The 12,704-nt window shown below is 47.2% G+C and overlaps 1 protein-coding gene across 1 annotated transcript; it reads left to right on the top strand.

Moving 5' to 3' along the window:
* Nucleotides 1-8,986: 8,986 nt before the first annotated feature.
* On the top strand, nt 8,987-9,928 carry LOC142578535 (uncharacterized). Its single transcript, XM_075687909.1, has one exon. The coding sequence runs from the start codon at nt 8,987-8,989 to the stop codon at nt 9,815-9,817; it is 831 nt and encodes a 276-aa protein (XP_075544024.1). The 3' UTR covers nt 9,818-9,928.
* Nucleotides 9,929-12,704: the final 2,776 nt, after the last annotated feature.

Raw genomic sequence — 12,704 nt, 5'->3', positions numbered from 1 at the left:
TCACTATAAAAAGCAACAGAGAGCATTTGAGCGCAATAAAAAATGGGAAAATAAATGTTTCCACCAGGATTGGGTGGATCCCAAGCTCGGTACCTTACCACTACGCCATGCCAGGACACGGGCTTCTGTGGATAATTTGCCATGGCAAGGTCAAGGCGTAGCTTTAGTTTCGCAGAGACGGGTATTGCACTGCCATGTGCTGTCGCCCCGCAACTAAAGCTTATGCCTGAATAAGAAGAAAAGTTGCTGTCCTTGCTCAGTAGTGTGCCTGGAAGTGCCACAACATCGATTGTCGTTTGCGACTCGTGTTTTAGCTCCGAAAAAAGTCCTATATGAAACGTCGACCCCGGACGCTGTATGGGCTGTTAATGCTGATTTTGACAGCAGTTTCTTGTTCTTCGCGCAAGGGATATGCAACGTTTTCTTAGTTAAATGATACGTTTCAATCTGCACGTCTGTCTAGTCACATATATTCGTCACAGAATTGTAAGCTAGTACTGGAAACCTTCGGCGACAGAATGCACATATACCTATGTTTATTACGCGTCATACTGGCATTCATAGCTTCTTGTGCTGATGCTGTAGACATGAAAAAAAAAGGTTTATTGAAGAATACAGATGCGAAAGCTGAAATAGAGAGTGATTTATCCTCATAAAACTTGTTGATTCCTGAACCCAGACGGGCCGATAGCATGTAGACGTACTCGGTGGATACGCTAGCCTTAACCTTCGATGGAAGGGACCGATCTCGCTGCGGGTGCCTGGCGAATGCTAAATGTGTGCCTTTGAGCCTCACAACCTTTTATCTATTATTTGGAAAGGGAAAGTGCACAGATCGCCTCAGCTTTGTTATCGGTGCGATAATATCAATCAGCGGTATGCTTCGAACGGGGGGCCCGTTCGAACGCGTCTGAACGAATTCTGGGTTTCGTCTCGACTTCACAACACTGCGACAACATCGACAGCTCCCAGTCATCGCATACATACTACCTACTAAAAAACGATGCGTCCTCTGCGTTTGCGTGGTTTCGTTCAAGAATGTAGCTATCCGCCCAGTCAAAAAGGAAACTGCAATAAAGGAAAGTCATCTTCAGTGTCAAATATGCATGCATAAACAGGTTGGCTGACGCACCCTCATTCCCAACTGCGACACGAAATAGACTTTTATGACCCCAAGATATAGCGTTAGTTAGGACAAGAGGCTAGTATGAAGCGATGAAACTGTATAAAGCATTTAATGTACAGCAGCGCCTATCTTCCTTGCGTACTCGAACCAGTGCGGCACAAATGCAACCAGGGTAGTTTCCACTGCGAACTGTAGCGAGAACCAGTGCGTGTACAGCACAGACCAGTACGCCCCAGTTATGATCCAGCGTTCTCACTGGTGTCCCATTGACTCCCAGCGAGCGCCAGCGTCCCAATTGCGATTCCGTGTCTAAAAACGCGCGGGTTTCACACTGTAAGGCGATGGTTTTTGTAATAGGGTTGTATCTAAAGATACTTCGTTACATTCGCGAATTTCTTATAGATCTATATATGTAGCAGTAAGCGCGTGTGCAGAAAAATGTTTGCTTGGAAGTTTCTTAACGTCGACCAACGTTGTTTCATTTGAATGAAATGTGTTAGTATGTCAAAATGCGTTGTCTTGCAAGCTCAAAGCGTAATATCGTCATTCCGAAACAATTTGTAGGGGTTGCTTTAGCTGAGTAACATGAAAGCTCTTTATGCGCTGCGCTGTCAGCGGTTTTTTTCCTTGTCGCTTTTGTAATTGATGGGATACGCTCTTCTGCTTGCCGACATGCTGCGGGGTCGCTATCTAATTACAAGAACGTCGACAATAAACCTCTGCACCATGGCACAGACAGCGCCGAAGAGCTTGGCCTTGTCCGTAAACGTATTACCGTTTACACGTGTGGAGCATGGTCCAAAAAAAATGCTTTTCGTGCGTGCGAGCAGAGTCACGTGTACAAAATAGCCGCCTTATGCACAAGTCTCCCCAAAGCAGCGCCATCCACGCTTTCGTTCACAACAGTCAACCCAGGTCAAACTTACATCCACGAGAGCCTTCAAATCACTGATGTGAGAAAGCCACTAGACGCAACGCAACCCCATCCTTGCATTTATCAGACTTCGTAATAAAGTACCACTAAATACAGACTTCGTTAACGACACTCTAGTGGCATCAGAATTTGCGTGAAAGACACCGCAAGCATTGGCGCATGCAGCACAGTACGGTGGTTAACGAGCAAGTGTCATGGCGCCGACGTAACTAATGACAAGAAAAAGGTCGGCTGTGCACAGGCGTTCGCACGCTTGTTGTTGTCGAAATAGCGAGAACGCCACCACGTGACCCTCCTCCACCAATACGGACGCGCAGACCTCATCACCTACCCTCGCTGGAGGGTCTGGCGGAAAGAAAAGATTGCCGCTGTCTTTACTTTTGCTGAGATAGCTTAGTCGCAGCAGTATCAGCCTGAGAAGCGGAGTTTTGCAAGATACACGATACACGTATTCTTGTACCGGAAATACAGATACTGATACCCCTCTTGCAAGGTGTATCATGATAAAGATACATGATACCCAAAGAGTATCAAAGATAGCATCTCAGAGACATGTATCTTCAATAGTGCCGAACACTGCTGCCAACAAAGTACTCAAAGCTAAACGTCAAAAAAATAGAAAATTCACTTGGGTGACGCAAGGTAAAATTCTGATGAGAAGAGCAGAAAACTCACGCGTAATTCAGGTTACCTGCACAATTTTCTCGCTTAAGTTATCTATAAGAAAGTTGCTGGCCCTGAACCACGCGATAAAAATCTATCTGCAATAGCGCTATCTATCTCTCAAATTGAAAAGGCATGGCATTCCAAAGATCTTGAATAACCTGCTTGTATATTCATCCTAACACAAATTGACGTATAATGTAATAGCCATAACCGAAACGTGGCTGAAAGAAGGCGTAACCGCTCATTTACCTGGTTACACTATGGCACCTAGGCCTCAGCCAGGTTCAACATTTGGCGGGGGAATCGCGCTGTTTCTAAAAAACCAAATTGACTTTGGCATTCTTCTTAGGATTTCCCAATCTATTCTTTTAGCTGAGACAATGTTTATTCAGATTAAGTGTCAAAATACAGTGGGTGCCGTCTACCGCCACACCCTATCCAGGCTTCAATGATTCCATCTGCGCTATGCAATCTCTTACGACGCTTCTTTATAGTCACTCAAATTCCATTGAACGCATGCGGAGATTTCAATATTACTTTCTGCGATGACAATTCTTATTATTTATTTTTACTTCAGACACTTAGACCGTATTTAAAGAATAATAAACTGAATTGAACTGAACTGAACCGCTGCCGAATTTCCGAGGCCACAACTATTGAGCCTAGTTGGAATCGGTCGGCGTATAACAGGGGTAATTGAAGATCGCAGGGATAGGCCTTCGTCCTGCAGTGGATATAAAACATGATGGTGATGTTGACGATTAACAATTCAGAAGACACTCGATAAGCGGACAAGGCAACAAAACCGCCGACAGCTGACCGCAAAGTACACCAAGGCTCAACCACTGGGCAGCGACAACCTGGGGGAGAACATCAGAGCTGTCGTTCGCAGGAACTACAGAAGCTCTTTCCAAGGTCGCATCCTCAAGTGGCCTCAATCGCCGACATCGTCAAAGAGGAGGCTACGTCTACTGCTCCATCGGTAAAATTTGCGTCACACAAAGGATCGCTCGACTGCATGGAGGATAAGCGGAAGTGATGCTAACCAACTTCAGCAGGAAGTTCAAGCACATCAACAAGGGCGCGGCGATCGCTTACATTGAGGAAATTGTGGAAACCAGCAATGTGTTTGCCCTCTAGAATTCTGCCGCATCCACCCCGACGACCATATTTCCCGAACCACACATCGACTTATATCCAAATCTCCCCCTGACAAAGTGGCAATAGAACAGAAGTCTTCTCAGACAATACAAAGAGTGCTTTTCGACGTCATCAAGGATGCGACTAATACCAGTTGCAAGGCATCGCATTATAAACAAAGAGTGCGCTCGACCTCTCCGCCAGAGCCCTTAGCGAGTTTCGGCGCGAGAACGTGAAGATATAAGGTAACAAGTCGACGAGACACCATCCAGCCATCGAAAAGCCCGTGGGCCCGTGGGTGAAGAAAAGGACAGAACCCTGCGTTTCTGCCTCAATTATTGTTGACTGGACAAGATCACGAAGAAGGACGTACACCTCCTCCCAAGGGTAGACGATTCATTGGATCGGCTCTGCAACGCTAAATACTTCTAGTCGATGGATTTCAAGTCTGGTTACAGCAATGTAGGTCGACGTCATGCACAAGACATGGGATGCGGTCCTGCCGTGCGTAATCTTCGCTTTAACACGGCATCGCAAGAAATAACTCCGATGACGCCGTTCGAGCTTGTTTACGGAAGGAACCCGACGCGACCCTCGACGCCATGCTGCCGCACGTCACCGACGAAGAGAATCTCAATATCGTCGCCTATCTCCAGCACGCCGAAGAAGCCCTACAGCTTGCCCATCTCGCCTCATGAATTATCAGAGGACCGACAGCCGGCGCTAAAATTTTCGCCGACGATACGAGGAATACGTGCCTTGCGAACATGTTTGGGTTTGGTCCCCGATGCGCCGATGAGTACTTAGAGAGTTTGTACGCCGCTATTTCGGACCCTACAAGATCATCCGACTCAGTGGCGTAATTGACTACGAGGCTGTGCCAGACAGCATTTCGCTATCACAGCGGCACCGCTGCCGACCTGAAACATTCCATGTTGTGTTACTTAAGTCGTTCTATCAGCGCTAACTAACATTACGACTATGCATAGCGATACCTTGAACTTTTTTTTAGGACTGTGTTACTTAGGAGTGTTTTTTTTGTTGTTTTGTTACTTTTGTTTTACAAGTGTCCTTTTGTTTTTCGCTCTCTTGTTTGTAGCATCGGGAGGAAGCTTTTTGAGAGGGGGCATTGTCACACGTGACCGGGGTAGTTGGAGAAGTATGGGAGAGGCCGTTGCCCTGTAGTGGGCGTAACCAGGGTGATGATTATGATTGTCACGGGTACCTGTTCATCTTTTTAGGGTAAACCGCTTTTCACGTCTAACAAATTTTATCGCTGAGCGCGTGACGTACCCCCATCTATCGCAAGTTTCTCGAGTGTTATCGATGGTTCTATCCGTTGTCTGTTGTCGTCGAAGCTTGCGTAATCTGAATTCATGTATGCGCGACGCGAATTACGTAGAACTGTGGGGAAGACGCGCGGGCACCAGCGATTACTCTGGAACCTTCGATGTCTCATGCACAGAAGCCGACGCGCTTGAGCGGCAGATCACGTTTTCGACGATGGCCCACTCTGTTCACCGCTCTCCTTGTTCTTTGAGAGTAGCCCGCTTTTTAAGGGCACAGGTTCGCCTAATAAAACGCTAGTTTTGTCAATCACAGTTTTGCTGCTTTCTTCACCGTCACTACTACGTCACAATATTCAAGCGACAACGTATACTATCATTTTCGTGTCATAAGGAGCCAACAAGCACTGACACCAAGGACAACATAGGCGAAATTATTTGTACTTAATAAACGAAATAATGAAACGATAAATTAATGGGAATGAAAGTGGATGAAAAAACAACTTGTCGCGGGTGGGAAACGATCCCACATCCTTCGCATTTCGCGTGCGATGCTCTACCAATTGACCTACCGCGGCTTCGTTTCCCGATCTACTTTCTTGGTATTCATGTTTTCTATTAGAACCCTGGAAGTGTTATACAGCGCCACCACTCACAGACCTTGGCGGCGGATGTGGCGCATCCTTTCTGCCGGAGGCGTCGCGAGAACGTGATCTTTTTGGGTGAAGGCAACTGTTCAATAAACCCACACATGCTACCTGAAGGCATCAATGTTGCCGGATTCGAGACCCTCGTTGTGTAATAAATGAGAAGAAAGTGGGTTCACCGAGGGACCCGATTTTTATTAGTCATAAGAAGCCAACAAATACTGACACCAAGGACAACATAGGATAAATTACTTGTGCTTGTGTGGTTTTAATGACCCGTTGCCTTCACCCAAAAAGATCACGTTCTCCTCACGCCTGCTGCAGAAAGGATGCTCCACATCCGCCGCCAAGGTCTGCGAGTGGTGGCGCTGGCTAATACTCCCAGGGTTCTACTAGAAAACATGAATACCCAAAAAAGTGGATGGGGAAACGGCGCCACGGTAGCTCAATTTGGTGGAGCATTGCATGCGAAATGCGAAGGTTGTGGGGTCGTTCACCGCCTGCGGCAAGCTGTTTTTTCATTTACTTTCATTTCCATTAGTTTATCATTTCTTTATTTCATTTATTAAGCACAAGTAGTTTCCCCTATGTTGCCCTTGCTGTCAGTGTTTGCTGCGGCCTTATGATATGACTAATAAATATCGGGCCCCTCGGTTAACCCGCTTTCTTCTCGTTTACTATCATTTTCGGCCCTTTGTAGTTATAAGGTTGCTATTTTTGTTAACAAAATAACAGTACCAGCATTCGCCACGCCTGAACTCTTTTCACCTTACTATAGGCAATTTTAATTTGCCTACATGCTGTAGTTCAATTGGAAAAGGATTAACTGAATTTCACTAGACTACAATTTGAAGTCAACTATCCCTCGAAGTTAAAGTAGCAGGAAGCTTTACACAAAGTGCGAAAATATGTTATTGCAATATCAATATTTGTAAACAGTACTTTTTACTTCCTGTCGTCAGTCTATTCTATTTGTTTTACCTGTTATACGTTCTAATGATGTGATTATGAACATGCCTTGTTATGTTCTTCTTATCAGATTTTATTTGTATAATCGCACTGTTAACCTGTCCGACGCACTGACCACTAGGCAATGTGGCCTATCGGTTTAGATAGTTTGCAGCCATCTCTTGTGATTTATTAATAAAGTGAACGAATGAGCCGGGATTCAAGTTGCCTAACAAAGAGGTGAACCAGGCCAAGGCCTCGACTCTCTGGGGTAGGAAAATGTTATCTCGCCGCACGGACTAAACACATGTGCTCCGTACACAGGTAGAAAACACACGATGGAAAGCTTTCAGCCTGAGTCGTGCGTCGTATAATAGCTGCCGAACATGCATAAGTCAAGGTGTTAAGAACACATCGCAAGCTTCAGCTCGGCTCAATATGGAAAACTGCCGGCTCAGCTATTTGATAGAGGAGTACGCCTAAGTACTTCAATTCCTGCCTCCAATGAATACATGTGAACTGAGTGTGCATCGAACGCCATAGACTAAGCCAAAGCCATGAGCCCTTCTCAAATTTAACTGCTGCACCAGAAGCCGAACAAAACTGCTGCATTATCGCTAGGGCAGGCTACACTTTTCGTGTCAGCACAGAAGGAGGCTATGACATCCGCACAGGGAAGTACGTGAACCTAACTTGGTGACAAGGTGAATCCGAGAAAGGTCTGACCCTTGACAACTCGGGGTAAAGTCGTTCCAAGAACAAAGCGAATAATAGGGTGCACTAGGGACAGCCTTGCCTTACCGATGCCCTGAGGTAGATAGATGTGGATAGACAACCATTAACTATTATCCTTATTTTGCCATTAGCATAACAAATGGTGATTCCTATAAAAAGACGTGACCCAATGTTTTTTTGTGCTCTAAGACACGAAACAGGAAGTAGCCCTTAACTTTATGGAATGCTTTTCCGAAATGACCTGACCTACACTTTCTAGTACATACTCTAGCAAAGACCGCGCAACGCGAATATGTGTCTGTTTTGATCTTCCTCTGATGCCACATATTTGATGGTCTCTCAACGCTGATGAAATTACGTTTTGAAGGTGACCAGTTAATATCTTCGCAAATATTTTATAGTCCATGTTGCAAAGTGATGTGGGGCGTTATCCCCAAGCGTTCTGTAATTAATTTTTATCACTACATTTTGGCATAAGTACGTTGTGTCCTTGATAGAGCGTGGCGGGTAGGCGTCCAAATTCGTAAGCTTCGTCGTATAGCTTAAGCAGAAAGGGAGCAAATACAGAGCAAGATCACTGACAAACGTCTGAACTCGGGCTGTCAGGCCGAGGAGGTTTGCCTTTAGCTAATGAAGCAATGGTTGCTGCTACTTCCGTGATATGCTCTAACAAGATCATCACATCCTTTTTGACTAAGCTATAGTAGCAATGAAAAAAATGTTTGCTCCTGCAGTCTCACTATTATTTACTTATTTTAAACTGTACATCGGTGACCAACCCATCACACGGAAATCTACTATCCGAATACTCGGTATGCACCTAGACGAGAACTACACAGCGAACACTTGCTTCCAATGCGTTACGAAGACCAGCAAACAAATCCTGCACGCTTTACGCAGAATCTCTACCCGCACTTGTGGAGTAAACGAACGTGAAATGCGGCAGTTCGCTCAAGCTTTTCTTGTCTCCCGTATCATGTGCGTGCTGCCGTATCATCCAGTCAACCGCACACAGATGCACGCGCTCGACCGGTTACTTAACGAAGCCAAACGCATTGTAACTGGACTCCCAAGGTACACAAGCGCCGAAGCGTTTAAAAGTTCTAGCAAACTCAACAACCTGTCCGAGCTCGTAGACATGCACATCTATATACAAGAGACGAGACTTCGCGCCACAAAAGCCGGGCGACACACGCTCATGCTCCTCGGGTATGACGTCCACAAAATGCCGATTTTGCCCAACAACACGCCGCCGTGGGAAATCACGGCTCTCACCGATGGCAGGCCACGTCCTCTCAATATGGGCCCTACTCAGCGAATGCGGCGCCTTGCATATGCCAAGAGGCATGCTAAGGCTACGAGTTCACTCTCCTTGACTGAACGCATCATATACACGGACGCTGCACTGCCTGTAGACGACGTTAGTAACACCTGTTATGCGACTGCGTGGTACGACCAGACAAATGAAAATCAGAACCGCCGCCATCATATATCAGCAGAAGCAATGTCCAGCACCCGCGCTGAGCTAATGGCCATCCTAGATTATTTGGAGTGGGCCCTCGCAAATTCATCTCAAACTGACCCTGCTCACCATCATGTGTACACAGATTCCCAGGCTGCCCATCGGGCATGTGCTAATATTATTTACACAGATCCCGTACTGCAGAATATCCGCCACCAGGCACGCCTGCTCCGCGAATGCGGTCACGATGTCACCATTCACTGGGTCCCTGCGCACTGCGGTATCCCCGGAAACGAGAAGGCTCATAGACTGGCGCGCGCTCATCTCTCTACCGCGCTAGCCAGAGCTTCCGATAATGATTATCCTCTCTTAGCTACCACACCTGAGGTAGCAGACCCAATGGCAGACAAGCATGCGACCAAACAACGACGTGCCGCCTACCTCGCAGCAGTGGGCAATCCACTCTCTATACCGTCACTTCCACCGAAGGTATTCACACGGCGAGAGTCAGTCTTGCTTCGGAGAATTCAGACAGGCACCCTCCTTACTCCTCACTTGTTGAACCGTTTCCACAAGGGTGGCACACCACCACCCGTAAGTGGGTTCTGCTCCATGTGCACATGTCGTGCTGATCTAAACCACCTTTGTTGGGAGTGCCCCCTCTACATCCCACCAAGGCTTCGTGCCCTGGCCACCATACAGCGGGGACCCTGGCCTTCTTCTCTCCGGACTTGGGCTTGCCCGGATACCACGTCTCCGGAGCATGCCATCGAGCTCTGGCGAGCACTGCTGCTGTTCCTTCAGGACTCTGCAGCACCACCCGTCGGTGATCGGCTCCGCGACAGCCACAAGCGTCATGCCGCCCCCACTTAGCTGCCTCCAGGACGTTCATTAATAAAACGGAGGCAGCCTTACCCTTCCCCTTTTCCAACAACACCCCTCCTCTTTCCACCGCAGCGTCTTCGACGCATTTCATGTGGAATAAACGTGGTTTCATTCATTCTATTATTTACTTTATGCTATGAAAAACATTTTCATAATGATCAGCGAACGTTTTCATAATTCTCGCCTGTTCATTAACAATCACTCCGGCATATTGTGTATCAGCACTTGCTTCGATAGAGCATGTCGACGCTCATCACCAAGCGAACGACCACGAGGTTGTTGCTCCAAATACCGCCTACGGACTAGTTCCCCTCTGTATCTCTCAAGGTGACTGAATTTGTGCTTTTAGGTTGTAAATGCAGTCCATGTGCTCGCCAGGCTGCAGCCATTCAACTTCTTGTAACTGATCTAGCAACGTACACAGTTCTTTAATTTTACTTTTTAGAGCGCAGGTCTTACGCGCAAGTTCCTGCGGCTAGCGTCGGCTTTCCTCGTAACCTGGCGAACGAGCGCAGACAAGGATGAAAGGGCGAACGCGATGAAAGACGCCGATAGGAAAGATAGCGGGAGCATGAAAGCGGAGGAGGCAGGTATGGTAAAAGCGTGAGAAGAAAAGCGTAGTGGCCTCGCAAGACGTGCTCGGCTGCTACAATAGCTACGAGATTGCGCCACAGTAGCGCACGTCGTCTATGTGGAAAGAAAGCGGAAGTCTGTCGGTGCCCGCTGCTGTGAATCGCGCCCATGCGTCACCCACGCGCTGGCTCTCACGATCTTCCGATTAGCGAGGCAGCTGTGCCACACTTCGCTGTGTTTGCAACGTGGCGCACGAGACCGATTGTTCGCGCCAGCCAACATATTCGAAAATGAAAACACGTATAGAGTTGCGCTTTAATTTCGCATTAGGAACTACCGTAATCATCGTTAAACTTTTTTTCTGAAAATACAATATGTAAGGTTCTTCAATGACTATCAGTTTTACTCCTTGCTTGAATATATCCCACTGCGCAAAAAGAGATAAAAATTGCGACTTCATACTTCGATAACACTTAGTGGAACGCGCCAGAGAAAAGGCTTATGTGAGAGTAACACAATAATAATTTGCCATAAATAAAAAATCATGAGCCATTCCACTCAGTGAAGGTGGGAGACCTGCGAAGCTGTATAGCACACAACAAAGAGGAGACACAGAATTTGAAAGAAATGTACGAACACATTTATTGGCTCCATCGGCGGTCATCGTGACGAAAGGTACGCACATACATTTATTTTGCTACATTTCCGTTCATTTATGTTCAACATCTCTTATATACCTTCGTGTTTTCATTTCAGGATATATTTAGGCAAAGAATTTGAGGCCAAAATCACCGCACCGAGTGAAAGTGGCCCAGTGCCGTCAGCGCTTTCGCAGAGGGAGGGGCAGTATGAGAATGCTGACATGATGAGCGGAAATGGAACCAGTTGTGGATGAAGACGAGGACGAACGCTTGAGGGGCTGCAGAAGCACGCCGTGTTCTTACTGGGACGGCAGTACGTTCGAGTCCAACAGCTGTTGCGTATTGCGCCCGAGCCCTGTTGCGCCCGAGCCCTGTCTTCAATACAATCTGCGATGCGGACAGTCCAGGCGCACTGAAGGTCCAGAGTGTCGTGTGCACCATAGCAACCATACACTTTCGTACCTCCCGCGTTCACGAAGTGAAACGTCACTTACCTTTTTGTTTCCTGAAATGCAATATCTTATATTCAGCTGCGAAACAAGTGCGACAGCTGACCCTGCCGTCGTTTACTATGTAAGCCACGGGGATATAGTATATCAAGCGTTAAGGGAAGGAGGCCCGCCATGACTTCAATACTAAGGTGCAGCGCCTACACACAGCGCTGCTACCTTTGTTTTGCCTGTACCTCCCCGTTGGAGAATCGCAGCTGCAGAAAGTGCGTTAAATGCAGGGTCATATTCAATCACAGGGGCTCCACGAAGGAGCCATACGCGACAACTCTGGGCTCTTTCCCAAAGCACTCGACATCATCTACCAACGCGGACGCTCCTTGGACGCCTATCATTTCAGTATCCTCGGGCGGATAAAGCTGGTTTAGAAGTGGTGAGGATTCGGCCCACGTTGCAGAAACTTCCTTCTCACGGTTGGTCACTGTGTGCTCATCAGTCTTTGCTGTAGCTGTGTCCGGAGCTGGTGACACTTCAACCTCCTCAGCACGGTGGTCTTCAGCAAGTGCTTCGCCAAGGGCATCTGCATCTTCAATGGCATCCATGAGGTGATTAACGAAGGTGTCATCGCCCACTGGTCGAGCACGACAGAGTTTGTCAGCATACGCGCCAACGCATGCCTCTGCGTTATGACCATAGCGGTGGCACTTCGCACAGCGTACTGTTTTACACCGTCTGCCTTCTTATGTGTCCTACTCTTTTGCCTCGAATACACAATACACGATCTGGAAATGCGAATGAGGCATTGATGTCCGAAGATAGTCAGAAAATGAGGAAGAGAACTGGTAGAGACGCCTCCTTTGAGCGTAAGCACTATATCGCAATTCGCCATCTGCCAACTCTCCATGCACTCACAACGCAACATTTCTCTCGTTATAAATTGCACCATGCCATGTGGTTCCGATGCCTCCACAATACGCTTCTTTTCTAAGTTAAGAGAAACCCAAATAAGATTAATTTTTACGTTCTGTATTTTTGGGTCGATGACGAGGCACTTCGATCATTTGTCTAGAAGCTCACATTGATCGATGAGCCTCTTCTTGGAAAAGCTGCTGGCACAGGTGGCAAGCCACAAATGGCTAATCTGATACTGACCCGCTCCGAAAATGTCCTTGCTATGGAGCTCCAAAGGCAGAGCATCAAGAAAATTTGGGG

Source organism: Dermacentor variabilis, chromosome 4 (genome assembly GCF_050947875.1).
Source record: "Dermacentor variabilis isolate Ectoservices chromosome 4, ASM5094787v1, whole genome shotgun sequence".
In the NCBI taxonomy this organism is placed as follows: domain Eukaryota; kingdom Metazoa; phylum Arthropoda; class Arachnida; order Ixodida; family Ixodidae; genus Dermacentor; species Dermacentor variabilis.
This window is presented reverse-complemented; position numbering and strand designations above follow the sequence as displayed.

Excerpts from the sequence above, each read along its gene's own strand:
- LOC142578535 (XM_075687909.1), top strand. The coding sequence starts at position 8,987 with ATGTCCAGCACCCGCGCTGAGCTAATGGCCATCCTAGATTATTTGGAG.